Raw genomic sequence first — 25,900 nt, 5'->3', positions numbered from 1 at the left:
GTCTGTTGTCCACATCATGGTGTTGAATTTTATGCAGTAACTCCTTCCTTAATCTTGTCTGAATTAAGTCTGTTGTGCAGTCATCAATGAATGCCCCTATATATTACCTTGCATTCCAAAAAGGGCATTGCATTGATTAGTTGATCCTGGCTTGTTCAGTTTCATAAACTTATTTTTAATGTTTCACGGCATATGGTTATTCATCTTTTCCAGCTGCATTTGTGGATTTCTAGAAAGTGAGAGATGGTCTAAACAGTGTTCAGTAAAATTGTAGATCTGCATTCTATTGCATTTTACAGTTTATTTTCCTCCTGATCTTAATACTATAGAAAATTACAATAAATATGAGGACCTCCATTGGCTGGGGATGACCATGGTTATTGTGTCATAACTGTCTATGTGATACACAAGTCGGTATGCAAGCTAGGGCAGTAGGACATGGAGGACAAGCTGGTGCCAGTGTAGCAGGCTCCCCCTCTCCATGCACCTGACGAGCCAAAGGAACGGCAGAGTTTGACACCAGCAGTGTTGCAGGAATTGCCAGTCAGTGTTGAACTCAATGTAGGACTGTTTTAGAGACCTCAGCTCTCATTTTTACCCTCAGGGTTTACTCCCAAAACATTTGCCATGAGTGGGTGTAGCTGCAAGGCAGTGGAGATTTGAGATCAGAGTTTCCCTTCTAGATTAGCTGCCAACCATGGCTGAAGAGCGACTGGTTTTAAGGCACCAGTAATCTGCCTTTGACCCTTCTCCTGTCAGTAGAAACAGCTCTGCCAGGTTTAGTAACTAAGCCACATGTGAAGGCCAGGAGCTAGACTTGATTGTCAGGCAATTTGCGATGCATGCCATTGGGAGCATTGAATAGGTAGTGGGAGCCCCAGCCTCAGTACCCCACCCACCCCAGTTTTAACAACCTTAAGGAACAATAAGCAATCACAGAAAACTGACTTCACACAAGGGCATTTGGCATCTTGTGCCCATGCTGATTGGAAAAACTGTGATCTAACCTAATCCAGTCCCAAACTCTAGCCCTGTATTCTGTTGCTCTGTCTTACTTTAACTTGTTCATGAGATGTGAATTTCACTGGCACATTGCACTTCTGTTTACCATCTCTCCATTTGTTGAACTGAGAGGGTGGCAAGAAATAATCACATGGGAGAGTCCAGTGTGTAGGAACTTCTCAGGAAAGACGATGAGTGTGTGAGACTTTTTTTTACACTAGAGTTCTGTGGAGGCAAAATCAGTGAGTGTATTTTAAAGAAAAAAGATAACTTTTTCAAAAGATGGGGGTATTGAAAACTATCACAAGAGGAAATGAGGCTTTAGGCAAATTCGCCATGGTCAGTTTGAATGGTAGGGTAGTTGTTTTAGTACTGTCACATGTACCGAGATATAGTGACAGGCTTTACAAAGTTACAGAGTTACAGAGAAACTACAGTAGGCAAACAGGACAAGGGCTGTGATGAGGTAGATTGAAAGATCAAGAGTTTATCTTTGGTATGAAGTTAATTCAAGAATCTGATAACAATGGGATAGAAGCTGTCCTTGAGCCTGGTGTTCTTTTGTATTTTCTTTTGTATTTTCTGCTCATTGGAGGGGAGTGGTGGAAATAGAATGACCGAGATAGCAGGGGCTATGTAGTGCAGACAGTTAATGGAGTTTGTGTGAAGGAGGCAATGGAGGGAAGAATAGCAACACACAAAATGCTGAAGAACTCAGCAGGCCAGGCAGCATCTATAGAAAAGAGTACTGTTGACATTTCGGGTCCAGACCCTTCAGCAGGACTGGAGAAAAAAAGCTGAGGAGTAGATTTTAAAGATGAGGGGGGGAGGGGAGAGAGAAACACAAGGTGATAGGTGAAACCTGAAGGGGGAGGGATGAAGTAAAGAGCTGGGAAGTTGATTGGTGAAAGAAATGTAGGGCTGGAGAAGGGAGAGTCTGAGAGAAGAGGACAGGAAGTCATGGAAGAAAGGAAAGGGAGGAGGAGCACCAGAGGGAGGGGATGGGCGGGCAAGGAAAGGTGAGAGAGGCAAAAGGGGATGGGGAATGGTGAAGTAGAGGGGGGTAGGGGCATTGTGGAAGTTCGAGAAATCAATGTTCATGCCATCAAGTTGGAGGCTACCCAGATGGAATATAAGATGTTCGTCCAACTTCAGTGTGGCCTCATCACGACAGTAGAGAAGGCCATGGATAGACATTTAGGAATGGGAAGTGGAATTAAAATAGGTGACCACTGGGAGATACCGCTTCTTCTGGCAGATGGAGTATAGGTGCTTGGCAAAGTGGTCTCCCACTCTACATTGGGTCTCACGGATATATAGGAGGCCACACCGGGGAGCACCGGACACAGTACGTGACCCCAACAGACTCACAGGTGGGAATCCTCTTCCCAGCCTGTTACTTGTAAAAATGCTATCCCCTTCTCTCAATTTCTCCATCTCCACCGCATCTGCTCTCAGGATTTCCCTTAACTTATTTACACTCAAGTGCTTTTGCTCCTCATATTTTGATAATTGTTTTACAGTAGAATGGAGTCTCAGTGAGTAACTGAAATGAGTGACAATTGTTTTCTATTGTATATAATCCTAAACCAGTGTGATCATCTGCAAGCTGTGTGAGAATAATCTGAATTTAATTGTATTCCAGTGCTGTTATTGCACACCACAGAAAGATGGAGTTACTTACATGGGTATTAACTTCTTAAAATCTTCTTATTTGAAGGAAGAAAAGGCTTCATTGCTGCACCGAACCCAGGAAGAAAGAAGAAAGCGAGAGGTAAATGTGCTCTAAGTTGTGGAAAACCAAAAATTATAGCAGAAGCAGGAGTTGTGCTAAATTAACTAAATTAGCAATTAAACACCTAGCTAAGAAGAGGATCTATCCACTGAGGTTGGGTAGGACTACAACTAGAAGTCATGGGTTAAGGGTGAAAGGTGAAGAGTTTAAGGGGAATTTGAGGGGAAACTTCTTCACTCAGAGCGTCGGGAGTGTAGAATGAGCTGCCAGCGTGATTTCAATGTTTATGAGAAGTTTGGATAGGTATATGGGTGGTGTGTAGGGGTGTAGTGGGTTATGGTCCTGGTGCAAGTCTGCGAATAGTCAGTTTGTATTGTTCTGCACATACTAGATGGGCCGAAGTGCCTTTTTCTGTGCTGCACTTTTCTCTGACTCTAAGCTCATCCCTTCTACCTAAACCAATGTCCATCTCCCATCATTCTCTGCACATTCATATACCTGCCCAAAAATAAACGTGCCCTGCACACCTCCGTTGAACTTAACACTTCTCATCTTAAGTGCATGCCTTCTGCTATTAGACATTTTGACTCTGGGAAAGTGATACCAGTTGTCAACTCTATCTGAGCATTTTGTAATCTTTTAAATTTCTATCAGGTCTTCATTCAATCTCTGCCACTCTTAGCAGTAATAGTGTTATATTCCTTTACAGCATTATCTGAGAATAATTGCAAGTATGAAGTTTTTCTAAACTAGGTCACACTTTTCAGAGCTTGCTGTTAATTGTTTTAGTATTATAATGGAAACGGAAAGAAATGCTCAGTATTAATATTTTTTAGAAAGTGTGAGAAGTACTTCAGATATTGGACTGAGCATATAACAAAATGGAAAAGTGTAATTTCAGCTTACTAGCATTTCAGGGAAAAAGGTATTTTACTGCTGGGCAATCTGCTTTTATGCTATCACTCTTAAAACTGGATGGATAGAAGCTTCCAATAAATGAACACTGAATGGCTTTAGCCTTGAGTATAATAAAATGCAGTTTTATGGCATAATTAAAGTGTTTATCCTTAATTTAATGAAGTGACCCGTGGCTTTGATAAATCAATAAACAGAGATGCAGCTCTTAATATTGAAGAAATTATTTCAGGCTAATAGATCTGAAACATCTTTAATTATTTGTTGAAATCTAACTTCCACTGTTTTGCCATCTGCACTGACATGCAGGACTTTTATTAATAGGAAATAGGTGCAGTGAGCAATTAGGAGGGCAAATATTTGACCTTTATCACAAAAGGATTTAAGTACAGGAGCAAGGATATCTTGTTGTAGTTGTTGAGATCCCATCTGGAGTTTTATCTACTGTTTTGATCTTTTCATGAGGAAGGATGTTTTTGCCATGGCAGGAATGCAGTGAACATTTATTAGACTGCTTATAAGTGATAAGGAATATCAGTATCTCATTTAAAGCAGATGGTAGTGAGCCTGTGGGATTGACTCCCACTGAAGACAATGGAGGGTAAGTATTTAAATATATTCAGAGGAAGAAGATACATTTCATGCTAAATGGATATTGGGAAAAGTTGAGATTATTTGTCATGATTGAGTTGAAGGGTAGCACTTAAGAACTTTTTAAAAGCTATTATTAATGCTTTTTGAGATAGTGATTTAGATGCATATCATATTTTTTTTTACTGAGTTAAGTATTGTATGTAAGTAGTTTTGCTACAAGAAGTGTATGGGACATTGGAAAAAAAAGTTGAATTTCCCCATGGGGATGAATAAAGTATCTATCTATCTATCTATCAGGTCTACAGAGTTTGAATAGCCTACTATTTTCTATTTCTATGTTACCATCTCTTGTCCTTTTGTAAACTCTGAGATTTGGTTAATTATGATGAGTGCTTTTGAATGGTCATTCATGTTCAAAACATATGGGTCTTAATACAGTGATGTTTCTGGGTATTAGATATTTTTGTTTATTCCTGAAGTCCCTGGTCATTAATATGATTTCAGCCACTATGAGCACATTTGTCATGAATGTCTTTTAGCAGTGATAGTTGTAGTATACTACTACTATAGGTATTATATCCAATTTTTTTCTTTAATCAGTATGTTTTGTCTTAAATCATAAATTTCCCAGCAAAAAGCATGGCACATGAAAACTGTCAGCTGTTGGAATGATAGCTGCTGCAACTTTCCTGGTTCAAGTACTTTTGCAGTTTTATAATTAGTTGCAATTTTGATACTTCCATTTAATGTTTCATTTTCACAACTGAGACTTCTCCAAGGATGAACTCTATTGGATGTGGTCACGATTAGGATTTGAATTCTTACTGGTTGTGAGTTCTTTCTGTTAAAGAAACTGTCATGGAGTGTTACTATTTAACATACTTACCTTGGCCTCCAAGCATTCAATGAATGTCAGTAATTCTCTTGCCTTTCAATGCAATGTATTTTCATCCTTTTCATGAGAATTGCTGTACTATATGAAATTAATGGAACTGCTGAGTAAAGTATGTATGTTCCATTCCAAAGCAAGTGAAAGAAGGGAAAAATAGCTCTGCTTCAGAGTTTATTAGCCTGCTATGCTCTTCACGCCTGAGCATACAGTAAGTGAATCCAAGATACTGTTCATCAGTCATAGCCTGGCATTCAATAGCATTTACGCCTCAGCATTAACTACCAAACTTCTAAACCTGGGGCTCTGTAACTCCCTCTATAACTGGATTCTTGACTTCATTATTGGGAGACCACAATCAGTGGGGTTTGGCAATGACATATTCTACTTACCGACAATTAACACAAATGCACCTCAAGAATTCATGCTTAGTCTAGTGCTGTATCCTCTACACTCATGACTGTGCAGCTAGGCACAGCTCAAATGCCATCTATAAGTTTGCAGATGACACCACTATTGATGCTGAAATCTCAGAGGACGATGAAGAGGTATGAGATTGTGGTCGGTTGGTTGGTTGAGTGGCATCACAACAGGTTCTTGCTGACATTGTGTGCAAGGCTAAGGAATTGATTCTGGACTTTAGGAAGGGGAAGTCATTAGAACACACACCAGTCCTCATTGAAGTGTCAGCAGTGAGGGCAGATTAAGCAGCTTCAAGTTCTATATCATGAACATCTTGAAGGGTCTTCTTAGGATTTAGAGGAGATGTGGTATGTCACCAAGTATTCTTGCAAATTTCTGTAGATATTTCGCAGAGAGCATTCTGACAGATTACATTAGCCTCATGCACAGGATTACAAGAGGATGCAAAGGGTTGGAGACATGCACAGCCCTTCCACTGTTGAGGACATCTTTAAGAGGTGAAGAAGGAGGCTTTCATTACAAAGAAAAGAAGAGTTTACGAAAGGTTCAAAAAACTAGGTAATGATAGAGAGCTAGAAGATTATAAGGCTAACAGGAAGGAGCTCAAGAAAGAAATTAGGAGGGCTGGAAGGGGGCCATGAGAAGGCCTTGGCAGACAGGATTAAGGAAAACCCCAAGGCATTCTACAAGTATGTGAAGAGCAAGAGATAAAATGTGAGAGAACAGGACCAATCAAGTGTGGCAGTGGAAAAGTGTGTATGGAACTGGAGGAGATAGCAGAGGTACTTAATGAATACTTTGCTTCAGTATTCACTACGGAAAGGGATCTTGGCGATTGTAGGGATGACTTACAGCAGACTGAAAAGCTTGAGCATGTAGATATTAAGAAAGGGGATGTGCAGGAGCTTTTGGAAAACATCAAGTTGGATAAGTCACCGGGACCAGATGAGATGTACCCCAGGCTACTGTGGGAGGTAAGGGAGGAGATTGCTGAGCCTCTGGTGATGATCTTTGCATCATCAATGAGGACGGGAGAGGTTCCGGAGGATTGGAGGGTTGCAGATGTTGTTCATTATTCAAGAAAGGGAGTAAAGATAGCCCAGGAAATTATAGACCATTGAGTTTTATTTCAGTGGCTGGTAAGTTGATGGAGAAGATCCTGAGAGGCAGGATTTATGAACATTTGGAGAGGCATAATATGATTGGGAATAGTCAGCATGGCTTTGTGAAAGGCAGGCCATGCCTTACAAGCCTGATTGAATTTTTTGAGGATGTGACTGAACACATAGATGGTAGAGCAATAGTTGTAGTGTATAGCAGTAGTCGGAGCAGTGCTGCCAGGATAATCAAGGACACGACTCACCCAGCCAACACACTTTTTGTCTCTCTTCCCTCTGGGAGAAGGTTCAGGAGCTTGAAGATTTGTACGGCCAGATTTGGGAACAGCTTCTTTCCAACTGTGATAAGACTGCTGAATGGATCCTGACCCGGATCTGGGCCATACCTTCCAAATATCCGGACCTGACTTGCACTACCTTACTTTCCCTTTTCTATTTTCCATTTATGATTTATAATTTAAATTTTTATTATATTTACTTTGATTTGTACTTCAGGGAGCGCGAAACTCAGAGTCAAATATCGCTGTGATGATTGTACGCTCTAGTATCAATTGTTTGGTGACAATAAAGTGAAGTACATGGATTTCAGCAAGTCATTTGACAAGGTACCCCATGCAAGGCTTATTGAGAAAGTAAGGAGGCATGGGATCCAAAGGGAAATTGCTTTGTGGATCCAGAACTGGCTTGCCCACAGAAGACAAAGAGTGGTTGAAGACAGGTCATATTCTGCATGGAGGTCAGTCACCAGTGGTGTGCCTCAGGGATCTGTTCTAGGACACCTACTCTTTGTGATTTTTATTAATAGATAGATAGATACTTTATTCATCCCCATGGGGAAATTCAACTTTTTTCCAATGTCCCATACACTTGATGTAGCAAAACTAATTACTTACAATACTTAACTCAGTAAAAAATATGATATGCATCTAAATCACTATCTCAAAAAGCATTAATAATAGCTTTTAAAAAGTTCTTAAGTCCTGGCGGTAGAATTGTAAAGCCTAATGGCATTGGGGAGTATTGACCTCTTCATCCTGTCTGAGGAGCATTGCATCGATAGTAACCTGTCGCTGAAACTGCTTCTCTGTCTCTGGATGGTGCTATGTAGAGGATGTTCATAATTTTCCATAATGACCTGGATGCAGAAGTGGAGGGATGGGTTAGTAAATTTGCTGATGACACAAAGGTTGGAGGTGTTGTGGATAGTGTGGAGGGCTGTCAGAGGTTACAGCAGGACATTGATAGGATGCAAAACTGGGCTGAGAAGTGGCAGAAGGAGTTCAACCCAGATAAGTGTGAGATGGTTCATTTCGGTAGGTCAAATATGATGATGGCATATAGTATTAATGGTAAAACTCTTGGCAGTGTGGAGGATCAGAGGGATCGTGGGGTTCGAGTCCAAGTTGCGCAGGTTGACTCTGTGGTTAAGAAAGCATACGGTGCATTGGCCTCATCAATCATGGGACTGAGTTTAGGAGCCGTGAGGTAATGTTACAGCTATATAGGACCCTGGTCAGACTCCACTTGGAGTACTGTGCTCGGTTCTGGTTGCCCCTCTACAGGAAGGATGTGGAAACCATAGAAAGGGTGCAGAGGAGTTTTACAAGGATGTTGCCTGGATTGGGGAGCATGCCTTATGAGAATAGGTTGAATGAACTTGACCTTTTTTCCTTGGAATGACGGAGGATGAGAGGTGACCTGATAGAGGTATATAAGATAATGAGAGGCATTGATTGTGTGGATAGTCAGAGGCTTTTTCCCAGGGCTGAAATGACTAGCACAAGAGGGCACAGCTTTAAGGTGCTTGGAAGTAGGTTCAGAGTCGATATCAGGGGTAAGTTTTTTTTTACAGAGATTGGTAAGTGCGTGGAATGTGCTGCCGGCGACAGCGGTGGAGGCTTTGTGGGCCGAAGGACCTCTATTGTGCTGTAGGTTTTCTATGTTTCTATTACCCTTGCCTTTCAAAGCATGTCCTCTTCTCGATACTGCTGTAGGGGATGTGATACAAGAGCCTAAAGATGTACACTCAACATTTTTGGAATGTTCTCTTCTCTGCCATTAGATTTCTGAGTGGTCTGTGAATCCACAGATATTATTCCTTTCTTTTGCACTAGTTATTTAATTTTGCACCATACTGCTCCCACAGAACGACTGGTTTCATGTCATTAGACAGTCATCGTAAATTTGATTCTTTTTCACTAACGCCACTGTTGATGGTGCACTCAATCTTGTTTTTCTGTTTTCAGTTGTTTTGCTCTCTCTCCCTTCTCCCAGTTAGACAATAGGATTTCCCTTGTCCTTGCCTTCCTCCCTTTCAGCCTCTACATTCAGTGGATCATCTTCATAACTTCTGCTGCCACCAGAGACACCTTCATCTTCCTTTTCAGTATTTTAAAATGACTGCTCTTTCCATGGATTTCTGATCCATTCTTCCTTCTCCACCAACCTCTTCCCTCTTCATGACTTTATCCCCATGCAGTCATGGGAGATAAATATTCTTTAATATGTTCCTTTCAGTTACCCAAGTAAAGTAGCAGATCTCTTGAGTTTTCAATTTAATTTTTTGTTTGGTTTATGTTGAAAAAACTTAATGCAGATTAAGTGATCACTGCAGAGCACCTCGTTTAATCTTCAAGGGTGATTGTGAGCTTTTATACTTGTCACATTAATTCTTTGTCTACTAGCTTTAGAATGTTGTATTGTTCCAATGTAATACCCAGTATAAGCTTGAAGAATAGCACTTTTTGTCATAGTTTGTCTTAGTTGTCAGGATTAATTGCTAAATTTACAATTTCTCGCCTTTTGCACACTCTCCTCTTTCTTTCTTCTCTCCCCCCCATCCCTTCATGGCATTGCTGTACCTTTTGCTTCCATTCATCTCCTTTCTCTTTTATGTCTCCACCTGCTAGTTTAAAAAAATTGATAATTCAACATCCTTGGTCTCCACCCTATCACAGACATTCTCATTGTTTTCTCCACTGCTTCTTGGCAAGTTAATATGTGCATGTCTTCACCTCCTTCCAATTCAGAAGAGTCTTAAATTCTTAAAACTTTCTCTCCCAATTACCATAGCATGATCTGACTATTGCTAGGATTTTTGTTTGCTATTTTCACCATTTACATTTTTCTCCAAATATGTATTAATATTTACACATTTTCTTTAAACTGTACATTTGCTCTGATTTTTGATATAGGCTATTTCTTGAGTAGGTACTGTTCATTTTACATTCATTGTGATGAACTGATTGTTGAAAACTGCAATCTATAGGAAGGCCTTAATAATTTTTTTTCCTTTTCAGGAAGAAAGACGAAGGCAGAGGAACGCAGTTATTATTCAGTCCTTCCTCCGAGGATACAGGGACAGAAAACAGCAAGTATGTTATATAAATTAATGAAGTTTCAGGGTGCTTGAAGAAAGTTGAAAATTTTATAGAGGTGCAACATGATCACCAATTTATTGTACGGCTACATAGATTTTAAATGTATTTGTCTTCAGATTATTAATAGTTTAAAAAAGCGATCAAATTCCTTTAAAAGACAAACTAGTTTGGAAATACTGTGTATGTTTTTGAAATGAAACAATTTTCAGTAAAATTTGCTCTTAGGTGAAAATGTAAACTATTCTTATCCCTGTGGTATTCAGAAAATTTACTGTGTTGGTGGTTCCTAGTTGTAATCCTTGGTTCACTTTTTTACTGTTATGCTGTAGGTAATTATAAAAAGCGGGGAGGATTATTTAGAAGTGGGAATAACTAAGAAACATAGAAATCTGCAGCACATTACAGGCCCTTCGGCCCACAATGTTGTATGGACCATATAACCTACTCTAGAAACTGCCTAGAATTTCCCTACTGTATAGCCTTCTATTTTTCTAAGCTCCATGTACCTATTGTATCTGCCTCTGCCACCTTCGCTGGCAGTGCATTCCACGCACCCACCACTCTATGTGAAAAACGTACCTCTGACATCCCCCTTGTACCTACTTCCAAGCAGCTTGAAGCTATGCCTCTCATATTAGCCATTTCAGCTCTGGGAAAAAGCCTCTGGCTATCCACACGGTTATTGCTTCTCATTCTATACATCTCTGTCAGGTTACCTCACATCCTCTGTTGTTCCAAAGAAAAAAGGCCAAGTTCACTCAACCTATTCTCATAAGGTATGCTCTCCAATCCAGGCAACATCCTGGTAAATCTCCTCTGTATTCTCTCTATAATATCCACATCTTTCCTGTAATGAGGTGACCAGAACTGAAAACAATACTCCCAAGTGGGGTCTAACTAAGGTCTTATATAGCTGTAACTTTACTTATGGCTCTTGAATACAATCCCACAGTTGCTGAAGGTCAACACACCATACGCCTTCTTAACAACACTGTCAATCTGCGCAGCAGCTTTGAGTGTCCACTGGACAGGGACCCCGTTGATCCTCCACATTGCCAAGAGTCTTACCATTAATATTATATTCTGTCTTCAAATTTGTCCTACTGAAATGAACCACCTCACACTTATATAGGTGGAATTCCATCTTGCACTTCTCAGCTCAGTGCTGCAACCTCTGACAGCCCTCCAGACTGTCCACAACACCCCCAACTTTTGTGTCATCAGCAAACTTATTAACCCACACTTCCACTTCCTCATCCAGGCCATTTATAAAAAATCACGAAGAGGGGTCCCAGAACAGATCCCTGCGGAACACCGCTGGTCACCTTCCTCCATGCAGAATACGAACCATCCACAATCACTTTTTGCCTTCTGTGGGCAAGCCAATTCTGGATCCACAAAGCAAGGTCTCCTTAGATCCCATGCTGCAGTACTTTCTGAATGAGCCTTGCATGGGGAAACTTTTCAAATGCTTTACTGGAATCCATATACGGAAGGGTTGGGTGCTACAATGATTGGAAACATCATTCTATCATAAAAATGGTTCATTCTTTACTGATAATAGAATTCCAATTTTTAAAATTTTGTTTGCAGCATACGATACAGCGAAGTGAATTTGATCATTGTGTCTCCATTGCACAAGCTGGCGGAAATTTTTCTATCAGTGACGGATACAATCTGACTGTTTTAATAAGAAAGCTCTTATTTTTTTACAAACAAAATGAAGATTTGGAGAGATTGGTAAGAGAAAAAATATCCCTTTGCAATTAACTGCTTGATTTGTGTAGCTCCAAAGTCGTCATCCTCAGCCCCATCATCCCTACTGGGGCATAGGCTGTCGACAGTAGCTCACCAGTGTCCTCTGTCCTGGGCCAGTCTTTCACGTTGTGTCTAGGTATAGTGCATCTTCTTGCTGTATCCTTCCAATCCATGAATGTCTTCTTTAGAGCTTCTGTTGGCCTTTCTGTAGCACTGGGTTTTTATGGGAAAGGGTTGTTATCCTCATGCCCAACCCTCCTCCTTTCGCAACCAAGCTTAGAACATTCATGGTAAAGTTAACTGGAAAGTACACAAACAAATTGCTTTCAAGTGGCATTTGATCATTTTACACATTCTTGGCTAGGTCACTTCCATTTGATCTTCACAGGCTTATATGGGTGTAAGTACCATTTTAGATATCTAGGACATTTCATATAACATAAATGTTGGAACATTTTACAAATCAAAAGAACACCAGCAATTGTCTAGCGTTTATACTATTAACTTAGGGAGCCCACTAAATTAATAGCCTTTCCTTTCCGATGGCACAGAAAACTCTTTCAAAAACGTATGATGCTAGTGCTAAATTTTGAAGTTTGAATCAGTAGGGATGGTGCTGGTTTAGAGCGCAGCGCATTCTTGTCCATCATCCTCAGCTGTTTACCCATTTGATTTTTTTAAGTCCATGGTCTTCTTTGTCTTTGAGCCTGAAGCCTCGTGAGTAATAGGATTATTTGAAGTAGTCATTGACCATTACAGCATGGTAACAGAACATTTGGCTCACCTTGTTGAGGCCCACCACTGAGCATCCATCTGTGTTAATCCTACCTTCCCTACTTGACCCATAGCCTTCTATGCTTTAGTGATTCAAATAGTTCAATTGTTCCATTTAATATCAGAGTATGTGTACAATATACAACCTGAAATTCTTGCTCTCCGCAGACATCCTGGAAACAGAAGGAAATCCCCAAAGAATGAATGATTGTAAAAAGATGCATGAGCCCCAAAGCCCCCTACCCCCTTCCCCCTCCCATGCACAAGCAACATCAACCCTCCCCCTCCCTCAAATTATTCTATCATAAAGCATTGGCATTCCCACCACTCGCCATGCAAACAACAGCATGATGTTAGTCTGAAGCATTGCTTTTTTATTTCGAGTTTCCTGACTTGAGCATTGGCAGATCAATTACTGAGTGCAGAGCCCTCCAACAGCTACTCTTGCTGTCTTTGATGTTCTGGCTCCCGCTACATTTCAGTACGCGACACCAACGAGAATTTGTGCCCACAGGGCTGCACAGGCCCTAAAGTCGCCTGACTTCAGGCCAATCCTGGAAGTACTGAAACATGGCCGATTGGTGAGCTCAAAGAACGGGTACATGCTGTCGTGTAGAATTGCAGTTTTTGAGTGCTACTGCAGATTAAAAATCTTGATAGGGCCCCAGCCACCCTGAAAAGGAAAACAGAGACATTAGAATAAGAATTTAACTGTCTTACTCACGAGCTAGAAGTTGCCCTCTTGCACCATCTTTCGCTCTGCCCATACAACCACTTAAGCTGTCAGATGTGTGATTCTGTACAAATGAATACTAATTCCATCACAGCAATAGGGGGAAACTGAGTTTGTATGACCTCGATTTAAAAAAAAAATTATTAATGGTGAATGTGAATACTAGGTTGTCATTTTCAAAAGAAAATTTCTGGTCCATCTGGTTTACCTTTGACTGAGATTGATAGTTGGGTGCTTGACTTTTAACTGATATCTGAAATAGCTCAGAGAGCTACGTAGTTTAAGTGCATTTAAGTGTAGGTATTCCAGAAAGAATATCTGTCTAAAGGGTCTGGAAAGAGATGTGAGCTCCCAAAAAGCTGTGTAACACAATGCTGCTCTAGTCTGTTCCCAGAGACATATCCTGTGACCAATTGCTGCTGGAAAATTACCAGCTCAGTGAAAGATACATTTCGGTCTGCTTCACATTTGCTGGTATTTCAGCATAAAAGGTTGCTACAACTGAAGATTTTAGACCAGAGCATTTTGAAATCCAGGACTCCATATTAAGGGATGCATGGAAACACCACTACAGAATCTGTATGAAGACTTAACTGACATTGCAGATTGAGAGGCTGGAGCATGTAATTAAAGGAAAAGTTGATATAATGTAACTTTTGTACCAAATATTGTATTGTAGGTGGTGACATAAGTAATGTTATTTTGAAAACAGATACATAGTGTGTATTAAATGGCAGTGGCAAAAAGTGCTGACAATTTGAAACAGATTTAAATATGAATGCCATATAAAATACATGTTAAAATGATGTGCCTGATTTAAAGTGACTAATTTCTCTTTCTCTTTCAGACATGGATTTGTCAAAATTTGGTTAAACATAGTGGTTTGTATGTGCAGCAACTAGTCGATTCTAACAAACAAATATGTTTGTATCAAATAAAGCGCTTATTGGCTTTATGTTGCAGGTAAGCAGTTTTATGACAGTGTTGGTATCTGTAAATATCATTAGCTTATTGGAGATTGGAGAAGCTCCTTGTAATAATGATGTGGAAAGGTAAAATGTGAACTGAATTTCTTGTAATTATCAGTAAAAAAATATTGAGCATGTTATCCATTGTAATCAAGCATTTCAATTAAAATAATTAACAATGTCATAGCTCATCATAACCTAGTCATAAACTTGAGTACGATACAAAAAGCGGCAATGGTTCTAAATTGAAACTAAACATCAAAGGTAAATACAAAACTTGCATATAAATATAAAAAATGGAAGGATCAGCAGAGGATGTATGCACTGAAAGATCAAGGCTTACCTGTTGGAGAAGCCAAAAGCTGCAGATGCTGGAAATTTGAAAAATGTGCTGTAGATAATCAGTAGATCAGGGAATATCTGCAGAAAGAAACACAGTTAATACTTTGTGAGACCTTTATGAAAACCCAAGTATACCCGATTCATTGATTTACTCCATCTAGTCCGCTAGATATAGTCTCAAAGAACTCAGTATGTCAAGCATGACTTCCTTTTTGTAAATCTATGTTGACACTGCTCCATCATATTTTCTAGTATCTTGATATCTCATCTTTGATTGTAGATTCCAGCATTTTCCATCTGTTGCTGCCATGCTAACAGATGTGCGGTTTCTATTTACACTCTACTCCATTTTTAAATAGAGGATTCTATTTACTACCATGCAATCTGTGAGGACCTTACAGAGTTTATGAAGGCACATACACCCACCATCTTACCATCTTTATTTTTTCAAATCTTGGGGATCTAGATCATCAGGTCTTTAGCATTTAATTTTTAGGTTCCGTTAACTGTGCCAATAGCATTTCTTTATAAATATTAATGTTTTATTTCATTATTTGATTCATCAAAATTTCTGTATCCAGCCATCTGTCCCTCATACATAATTTCTATAAGTTAGGTGGAAAGCATTAGATTCAGATTGAACTTCAATTAAGCTTCTTTCAATTTGAATGTAAAAAGATTGTAGACTTGACCAGAATTGCCTGCTTTTATGTAATGTCTGGACTTCCAATTGAAGGATAGCCATTGAGTGAAGGATTGTTGTTATCAGAGGATCTATATCTCAAAAAGCAATCAAATCTATATCAGAATAAACTTGTGTATCAAGTTAACAATTTGCATCATAGTTTCAAAAATGTTTTTGACCTTCTAAAGCTTAAACTTGAATGGTAAATATTTTTCATTATCGTTAACTGTTATGAAGAAAGTCATGATACTATTGTGACAAAACCCTAACGCGAACTTCACTTGATATCAGGGTTTTTAAATAAAGTAGGTGGGATTATTGGTGGTGCCCTAACTCTCAACTCCCAATTCTCCATTCTTAAGGAATTGTTCCATTTCATTGGAAAATTACAGGCCACTGCTCTGTTTAAGAAATGAGATGAAAATCAGGAAGTTAAACAAGTTTTCTTAACATCCGTTGCTAGGAAATTGAAGTCTATGAATGCAGATAGAATTGAATGAATATTTTTACAATGTTTCCTTTGATTAGTGAGTATTCAGCATTGTTTTGTAAAATGTTGTTTATGCTTGTTGCATCTGACTTAATTGGACAGGAGAAAGCTTATGAATGTTCTAAGGACTGGAAGACCTTTAAGTCTCTCATAAGCAACTGTTGGCTAAAGTTGAAGCTCATGGTAATTGAAGGCAATCTTAAGAAATTTTTGAATTTCCAAAGATAATAGAAATATTCATAAGCTTATTAATAGGATATAACCTGTGATGTAGGGAATTGTGTTTGGGTTATTAATGACAAGGTAACTAGTGAGGGAGCCACATGTCTGAGAAATGGAATGTCATGAGATCAGAGGAGATGCTTGGGACTAAATTGTTTTTTGTATAGCGAAAATGGCATGTAATTTGAAAGCATATTTATTTCATTAAGCTTTCCAAGTAATGTACTTTTGTGCCTTCATAGATTACTGAAGAGCTGTAATAATGAAACTTTGAATGTTACTGTGCCTTTGCGGATGTTGGAGATCTTTTCCTCAGAAAAAACATATCTGCCCTTTGTACGGGATGTTAATAGCGTAACATCAATAGTTGAACAAATTTTGCACTACATGGTTCAGAAAGGTTAGTAATTTCTAATCAAGGTCAATGCTGTCCTAAAGTATTTTTAAATATTGGATTTTGAGCTTCATTTCTTCATCTTGAGGTAAAAATAAACATTTTAATAACTGCTGCTTTTAAATTTTAATTCTTATGGCTTGTGTACATCTGGGGAAAATGTTGCTTTAATCATTTAAGTTTGTTAGATAATTTGAATTCATAAATTGTCCTTGCTCATGGTTGATGGCTCTATCCTTCCTGATGGCAACTGGTAACTATCACTTCCACTTCTTCCAACCTAGTTTGAGTTGAACACTCAGTGGAAAAATCAGATAGTTTGTTTTGGAGAAATCAAATCCAGATTGAATGACTACTTTGGCCAACACCTCTGCTCAGTCTGTAGGTGTGATACTGAGTTTCAAGTGGCCTGTAACTTTAAAATTTCATACAACTCCCACTCAGCCCTTGTAGTCTAATCTCCTGTTCTCACCCAACAAGGCCCATTCCAAACTTAAGAATAGTATCCCATATTTTTTTGTTTGGTCACTTTGGATTTGATATTGAATTCAACATATAATCTGCTCATGTTTGTTCTCTATTTTGCCCAAACATTTTTGGGTCTGGATATATATAATGTATGCTGGAAATCTGAAATGAAAAAAATGCTGGAATCTTTCAATTGATCAGGCAGTGTCTGTGGAGAGCAGAAAACGTTATTTCTGATTGATGACTTTTCATTGAGATTGCAAGGTCTAAATTTGTTGGGTGTATAATAGGCATAAAGACCCACTGTTTTCAATGCATATAACACAATGTTGGTGATGTATCATCATTCACTGCATTTAATATATTTGGGCTTGAAAGATTATTTTGTCTTGGCCTAAAATATCGAGAATTAGGGGTATCATGCTTGAAAAAATAATGACTAAAACTTCATCAGTGGAGTAATTTAAAATTGAGCCTGAATTTATTATTAACAATATATAAAATTATCAATTTGATTCCATTTGCTATTGTGCCAACTGGAATGAGCCTGGCTGTTGTTTGCGTTCACACTGAAAGGCAGTTCACGATGTAACTTGTGTATGTTTAGTTGTAGGGTTATGGGATACAAACCATTCACTACATATTAATAATTTTGTGTACTTTAACAATGTTTATTTTCCCCTGATATGCTACCTTGTGTTTTCTTTTGCAGGTTACTATAAATCACTTTACATGTTAATTAATCATAGGCTTCCGTCAAGTTTAGAGTATTCTGATATTTCACAGATTTCACGTGTTCCACTTGCAATGACACTGTTGGAGAATTTCTTGAAGCCCCTGCACTTTCAATATGCTTCATGCCCAGAAGGTTCAAGGTGAGAGGAAAATATCACATAGTGCGTAAACACTTGATGATACTAAGAAAGATTTCTTATTTAATTTTTTTTTAGTATTTTGGAAGTGCTGATGACAGTGTGTCTTGTTGATATTGCAGTGTAGTGTATCATAGTTTCTGTTGAATGCATATTAGCTGTTTTCATACAGGAGTTATACTTAAAGTTCTTTTTATAATTGATTCCTAATGATTTTTAACTTAATGCTTTTCAATATATGATAACTTTAATGCTGGGTTACACAAAAGTGTTTAATTTGTGAAAGGTTATTTGTATTTACATCCTCAAGTTTTCATAACATGGTAAATAGAAGCATTCCATGTCTACCAAACAGAAGGTCCCAAGTTCCGACCCCAGTTTCTGAATTTTGCAAGGAAATTCTAATGCTTCCGTCTCAGAAAATCTGTCAGGAGCCCACTTTGGTAAAACTGGTGAGAAAAAGGGCAAAACATTTTGCACACATTGCTAGTGCAGGAAGAAGGGTAGTGAGTCAGTTGCAGCCTAAAGAAAATTTCTCCACAGCCTGAAAGCCAGCTGTTATGTTTTGTAACTCTAAAACATAAAACTAATTGAAAGCTAAACAAAACATGGAGCCAGAAATGTGTTTTAGTTTCGTTTTTACTTTAGCTTGACACACGTGTGTGATGTGGCGTGATGACATAGGCCGTTCACATACTTTTACATATCACCCGTAATTATTTAAAGGAATAAGTATGCTTAATCAAACACTATGTTTACAATATTACTCAGATATTACTGAAATATTAAATACACATTTATCACCTATTTAATCAGATGGTTAAAACTGTTAAACATTGTCCAACCAGAAGAGTGAGTTAATAATCTGCTGGTGGTTTCACATGGTGGTGGGGCTTTCTCGGGCTGGAGAGGAAACATGTAGAAGCGGGAAGGGGAAGCAGAGAGAAAACATGGATGTAGACACCAATGAGCTGGAGAAGAAAAGAAAAGTTGGCTGATTTGTGGAAGCAAGGAGGTGGCAAAGTACAAAGGAGAAATATTGAGGTAGAGTAAAGAAGGTGGAATTTTAGGGACTTGTGACATGCAGAAAGAGAAAAGAGTTTAGGTACTGAAAGGATCAAGGTTGAGAAGATTTAGCTAAGGGTGTATAGAGAAGTGGGAGAAACTCCGAGCATAGTTCAAAGTAAATTTATTATCTAAGTATGTGTACGCTGCCTTGAGATTCATTTTCTTGCAGACATTTTGTGTGTGCTGGGAGTAATAGTGTGAGTGTGTACATGTGTGCTACAAAGCTGGTGTCTGTTATATGTACTTCCTTGCTATAGGAACTGGGAGGAGTCTAATTAGACCAATCTATGTCAGCTTTTTGCTTGAACAATTTTAATTTCTGTCTTTTGTTAGGCATTTAGTTTCTTCAAAGCTAGTGATTCTCAAATTTTAGATTCTAAAGGTGAACATGTTATTGCTTTTAAATAAAAAAAATGCAATGTTGGCAGCCCTTTGAAAACGTGGATTACGCTTTCCCCCATTGAATTGAAAATTGATTTACTCTGGCTGATGTTCTTGCATGAACTCTTGGAACAGTTTCTAATGGTAGTTTCAGGAGTGAAATGCCTGACAGTTTTTCCAGTGCGTGTTGGGAATAGGGAGATTACATTTGATTTAGATTCAACTTTTTCAACCAAAGTACAAATTCTATCTTTATCAAATATGTAGGTAGGGGAAAGAAACATATTTATTGTGTCCATCCCTTTAAATACAGCAAAAAAAAAAGATTCTGTGCACCTTAATACTTCACAGTATGTGCAGTTTGCTTGTCTAATATATTAACTACCAAACTTTGCTCTTATTTATAAATTATGTCCACACAGGCATCAAGTCTTTGCTATATTGGCAAAAGAATTTTTCACTGCACCGTTCACAGATCAGATCTTCAACTTCCTTGTTCCAGCACTGTCTGCTGTGGGGACTTCCTTTCCTTATGTCCCTTTCCTAACTGCACTATTAATACCGAAAACAACCTCTTCAGTAGGACTTACTTATACCAAGGATATGGCACCTTGGCTCCTTTACTTTGTTCTTGCTGTTGGTGAATCACAGATAGGTATGTTTCTTGACTCCCTTCAGTATTTTTTTTGTATGTAGAGCGGGCATCTTGTAGAATTTGAAGGTAATGACTTGCCAACAATTTTTGTCTTGGAATTATTTGTGAATACAGTTTTTCTTTTATGGATCAAATGTTTTTATAGTGAATTTACTTTTATGTATTTTTCATTCTTTTAATTGCACATGTTTCTCAGATACTAAATATAATTTTACTGTTTTAACATTTTGTTACTTAATGGTATTCTGTATTGTTAAGTGTTCTTTAATACAGTATGAGCGAAAGGAACATAACCATATATTTTGTTTTTTTAATTAGCATTTCTGTCTGAGAAAGGCATGCTTGTGTACCTAAAGATGCTTCAGATTATTTTACCGCAGTTACCTGTTTCTTTGACTGAGTCAAATGGCAAAGAAATTGGTAGTGACTCAGAAAATGAAGAGGAGGAGGAGCGCAAGATGGTTACCAACAAAGTAAGAAAAATATGTGATTGCTTTAGTTTCCAGTTGCTGTTAAAATAGCTTTTAATTGTGTAAATTTTATTGAAACTGGTTTCCAAAGCTCATTAAGTTTTCACAGTTCTTGATAAAATTATGGACTGCTTATCTTTTGTGTAGAAAAGCAGTGAATGATAATCTCAAAGTTACAAGCTTTCAGGAAATTTCTTTGGTCAAATTAATTGGAAGTAAGTGATTTAATTAAAAATGATATTGACTTATCAGTGAATTGATAATCAAATTCTGCTAAACACATGGTACCATTCTGAAAGTATCTAATCATGTACAAGAGCGAAATGTGCAAAGCTAACAAGATTTTTAATTAGGCCTTCGTTTAACTTCATGGAATGGAAGTTAATCAAAGGCCTGGAATCATGGAACACTACAGCACGGAAACAAGCCCTTCAGTCCATCCAGTTCATGCTGAACTATTAAACTGCCTGGTCCCACTGACCTGCACCGGACTAAAGCCCTCCATACTCAGTTGAAAGGATTAGATAAGGTGTATCTGGAGATGATGTTTCCTCTGGTGGGGTATCCAGAACTAGAGAGCACAACCTCAAAGGTGACCCTTTAGAACGGAAGTAAGGAGGAATTTTTTTAGCCAAAGAGTGGTGAATCTGTGGAATGCTGTACCACAGACTGCGGTGGAGGCCAAGTCCGTGGGTATATTTAAAGTGGAAGTTGATAGATTCCTGTTTGGTTGGTGCATCAAGGGATGTGGTGAGAGGGCAGGTGTATGGGGTTGAATGGGATCAGCCATGATGAAATGACAGAGCATACTCAATGGGCTGAATGGCCTAAATCTGCTCCTATGTCTTATGGTCTTCTACCACTAGTCTTTAGTTTGAGTACTTTCTCCACAGTGGGCAATTTTATCATGATTGGCTACAATTTTTCTGGTTGTTCTTGGTTTCTGTAATCTTGATAATGTTGTGGAAGTAACACTTATTCAAAGGCTGAACAACATGTATTAGAATCTGAATTTGTAGTTTTGCTTTCTGCCAGGATTTATTACAAAATGATAAGCCATTGCACACACGTGTACCCTTCCTTTTCCAAATGACATATGCTTGTGCAGCAGAAGCAGACCTTCAAACTGGGCTCAACCTAAGATTAAATGCAAACCAAAGAATATATTGAACCAATGGATGGCCAACCACATCATTGGTTCTGAGCTATCTGAGTTATGCTGCCTAACTAATACTAACTATTCAGGTTTAAGGTAGACTCAGTAAATTATTTTAAAAACAGTCAGGTTGCTTGGAAGTTGGGATGGGAATCTGATAATTATTTCAAAACTGAGAAATGAAAATTAGTGACAGTTTAAGAGAGAGAAGAAAATAGCTGCAGGAATCTGACTGTACTTAATGGTTTATACCTAAATGCAGTAAGTTGAGTGAATAAGATAAGTGAACTGATGCTGGAGATAGCTGTGTGGAGAAATGAATTAAAAAAAAATACATTAAAGAAACTATTATAGTTATGGGAAAGGATATATTTTAAGGGTTAAATTGCAAAGCGAGTAAGGAGCAATCGCTGTTGGGGAAACTAAAGACTTAAAAAAAGTAAAATGGGGAGAGGGCAATTTGTAGGCTAACTTTTTTCTTTTTCAATCTTTTATTATTATTAAATAATAAGATTGATACATAGATAATGGGATTACAAACATACACATTTCGACTGAACATGAAAGAGTGCATAAGCAATAGTTACAGTATAAATGAGTCTTCCCAAATCATGGACGATACAAGTAACAAATAAACAAGGCAAACCTAGGTATATCATAATATATATTTAAAAAAACAGAAAAAAGAAAAAGAAAAAAAAATTTATGCAAGAAAAACTAATCCAACAATCTAATAACTAATAAGGAAAAAAACAAAAAAAGAAAAAAGGGAAAAAGAAAAAAAAGGGCTGTTTATAATACCTATCAAAAATACAAAATCATCAGTGTCGTCAACTCCGATCCTCTCAACATATGTAAAATCAAAACTGGAAAAACAAATAGGCTTGGAACAGGGTCACATTATATCATATGAAAATATTGAATAAATGGTCTCCATATCTTTTCAAATTTAATAGAAGTATCAAATACAACACTTCTAATTTTTTCTAAATTTAGACATAACATAGTTTGAGAAAACCAATGAAATACGGTAGGAGGATTAATTTCTTTCCAATTCAACAAAATAGATCTTCTAGCCATTAATGTAAAAAATGCAATCATTCGACAAGCAGAAGAGGATAAATGGACTGAGTCCATCATTGGTAAACCAAAAATTGCAGTAATAGGATGAGGTTGTAAATCAATGTTCAATACCGTGGAAATAATATCAAAAATGTCTTTCCAATATTTTTTCAAAAGCGGTCAAGACCAGAACATATGAGTTAAAGATGCTATCTCAGAATGACATCTGTCACAAATAGGATTTATAAAGGAATAAAAATGAGCCAATTTATCCTTGGACATATGAGCCCTATGCACATCCTTAAACTGTATTAATGAATGTTTAGCACATATAGATGATTTAACTAATTGAAGAATTTTATCCCAATTCTCAATAGGGATCTCTTTCCCAATCATTTTTAATCTTATAGAAGGGCTCTGAACGTATCTTCATAATTATATTGTAGAGTTTTGATATTAGCCCTTTCTGAGAAGGATTTAGTTCAAACAAATTCTCCAAAATACCTGAAGACACAAGATTTGGAAAGTTAGGAAGTACAGTATTTAAGAAATTCCTAATCTGTAAATATCTAAAAAAATGAAATCTAGGCAAATTATATTTATTAGATAATTGTTCAAAAGACATAAAACAATTATCCAAAAATAAATCGGAAAATCGTAGTAATCCTTTAGTCTTCCAAGCTGAATAAGCTTGGTCTATAATAGAAGGATAAAAAAAGCAATTGGATACAATAGGAATATTTAAAACAAACTGAATCAACCCAAAAAATTTCTGAAATTGAAACCATATACTTAAAGTGTGTTTAACTATCAGATTGTCAATTCGTTTCTGCAATTTAGAAAGAGCAAAGGGAAGAGAAGACCCTAAAATAGAACCCAATGAAAATCCTTGTACAGATTTAATTTCCAGGTTCATCCAATGAGGGCTAAAAGATAAATCCCAATCCTTTAACCAACATATCAAATATCGGATAATGACTGCCCAATAATAAAATCTAAAATTAGGCAATGCCAATCCACCTTCCTTCCTTGCCTTCTGTAAATATTTTTTACCTAATCTAGGATTTTTATTCTGCCATATATATGAGGAAATTTTTGAATCAACATTAGCAAAAAAAGATTTTGGAATAAAAATTGGTACCGCTTGAAATATATATAAAAACTTGGGTAAAATAACCATCTTAATAGCATTAATCCGACCTATCAGAGATAAAGATACTGGTGACCATTTAGTAAACAAACATTTAATCTGATCGATTAGGGGTAAAAAATTAACCTTAAATAAGTCCTTATAGTTTTTTGTGATTTTAATCCCTAAGTAAATAAAAGAGTCATTAACTAATTTAAAAGGTAAATTTCCATAAATTGGAACCTGTCTATTTAAAGGAAACAATTCACTCTTATTGAGATTTAATTTATACCCGGAAAAATTACTAAATTGAGCAAACAATGATATAACTGCAGGAATGGATTTCTTAGGATCAGAAATAAATAATAATAAATCATCTGCATATAATGATAGCTTATGTATATCCGTCCCACGATTAATGCCAAAAATGTTCTGTGATTCTCTGATAGCAATTGCCAAGGGTTCTAAAGCAGTATCAAATAATAATGGACTAAGAGGACAGCCTTGTCTAGTACCCCGAAATAAACGAAAAAAGGGAGATCTTTGATTATTAGGAAGCACCGAGGCTACTGGAGTATGATATATCAGTTTAATCCAGGAAATGAATGTCGGACTAAAATTAAACTTCTCAAGCACAGTAAATAAGTATGGCCATTCAACTCTATCAAATGCTTTCTCCGCATCTAATGAAATGACACATTCTGAAGTGCTATGTGAAGGAGTATAAACAATATTCAATAATCTCCTAACATTGAAAAAAGAATAGCGATTTTTAATAAAACCAGTTTGATCTTCCGAGATAATTTGAGGTAATACCTTCTCCAGCCTGGATGCCAGTAACTTGGAAAAGATCTTGGAATCTACATTCAATAAAGATATTGGTCTATAGGATGCACAGTCAGTAGGGTCTTTATCTTTCTTCAATATTAAAGAAATGGAAGCTCTATAAAAAGATTGTGGCAGATTACCCAATCTAATTGCTTCTTCAAAAACCCTGCATAACCAAGGAGAAGGAGTAGCGGAAAAACATTTTAAAAATTCTACTGTATACCCATCTGGACCTGGTGCTTTCCCAGAATTCATAGAGGAAATAACCCCTTTAATTTCTGCATCCGTAATAGGAATTTCTAATATTGAAAGATCATCTGATGATAATTTTGGAAAATTCAATTTCCCAAGAAAATCATACATGGTATTATAATCATGAGGGAATTCAGAATGATACAGGGAGGTATAAAAATCTTGAAAAGATTTGTTTATCTCATCATGGTTAACTGTCAGATCCCCATTCTGCTGACGAATCTTAGTAATTTGACGTTTAACCAAAACATTCTTCAATTGACTAGCTAACAGTTTACCCGATTTATCACTATGTATATAAAAATCAGATCTGGATTTCATTAATTGATTTTCAATCGAAGATGTAAGTAGTAAACTATGTTCCATTTGAAGTTCAACCCTTTGTTCATAAAGCTCCTTACTAGGAGTAGTCGAATATTTCTTGTCAATCTCTTTAATTTTATCAACCAATAAAAGAGTTTGCTTAATGCGTTTTCTCAGACCAGTGGAGTAGGAGATAATCTGTCCACGTATATATGCTTTAAAAGTGTCCCAAAGTGTTCCGCAAGAAATATCATCCGTGGAATTAGTTGAAAAGAAGAAATCAATCTGTTCCTTCATAAATTTCATAAAATCCGGATCTTGCAGTAAGGTAGAATCAAATCGCCATTGTCTAGCACTAGAAGCTGTATCGGTAAATTTAATAGAAAGTTTTAATGGAGCATGGTCAGAGATGGCTATAATATCATAATTACAACCAATTACCGATGGAATAAAACAAGAGTCAATAAAAAAATAATTAATTCTGGAGTAAGAATGATAAACATGTGAGAAAAATGAAAACTCTGTCCTTAGAATGCCGAAATCTCCAAATATCAAAAATTCCATTATCAGTCAAAAAAGAGTTAATATAAGTGGCCGACTTATTAGGTAAAGTCTGAGTAGATATAGATCTGTCCAACAAAGGATTTAAACAACAAGTAAAGTCACCACCCATTATTAACTTACATTCATTTAGATTAGGTAGAGAAGTAAATAAGGACTTAAAAAAATCGGGATAATCCACATTTGGAGCATAAACATTAACCATAGCAACCTTTTTGTTAAAAAGTAAGCCAGTAATTAACAAAAATCTACCATTTGGATCCAAAAAAATAT

The 25,900-nt window shown here is 37.3% G+C and overlaps 1 protein-coding gene across 2 annotated transcripts in view; it reads left to right on the top strand.

Annotated features, from left to right (window-relative positions):
* ube3c (ubiquitin protein ligase E3C) overlaps nt 1–25,900 on the top strand; it is a 161,992-nt gene that overhangs the window by 5,537 nt on the left and 130,555 nt on the right. The window contains exons 3-10 of one of the 2 annotated variants that reach the window (XM_073054879.1): nt 2,723–2,776; nt 9,976–10,050; nt 11,650–11,796; nt 14,169–14,284; nt 16,271–16,428; nt 17,603–17,765; nt 19,634–19,866; nt 20,185–20,339. In XM_073054879.1, the coding sequence (XP_072910980.1) occupies nt 2,723–2,776; nt 9,976–10,050; nt 11,650–11,796; nt 14,169–14,284; nt 16,271–16,428; nt 17,603–17,765; nt 19,634–19,866; nt 20,185–20,339 (1,101 nt within the window). The remainder of the gene's footprint in view (nt 1–2,722; nt 2,777–9,975; nt 10,051–11,649; nt 11,797–14,168; nt 14,285–16,270; nt 16,429–17,602; nt 17,766–19,633; nt 19,867–20,184; nt 20,340–25,900) is intronic. The other variant, XM_073054880.1, reaches the window with a different exon arrangement.

This window comes from Hemitrygon akajei, chromosome 8 (assembly GCF_048418815.1).
Source record: "Hemitrygon akajei chromosome 8, sHemAka1.3, whole genome shotgun sequence".
Classification (NCBI taxonomy): domain Eukaryota; kingdom Metazoa; phylum Chordata; class Chondrichthyes; order Myliobatiformes; family Dasyatidae; genus Hemitrygon; species Hemitrygon akajei.
This window is presented reverse-complemented; position numbering and strand designations above follow the sequence as displayed.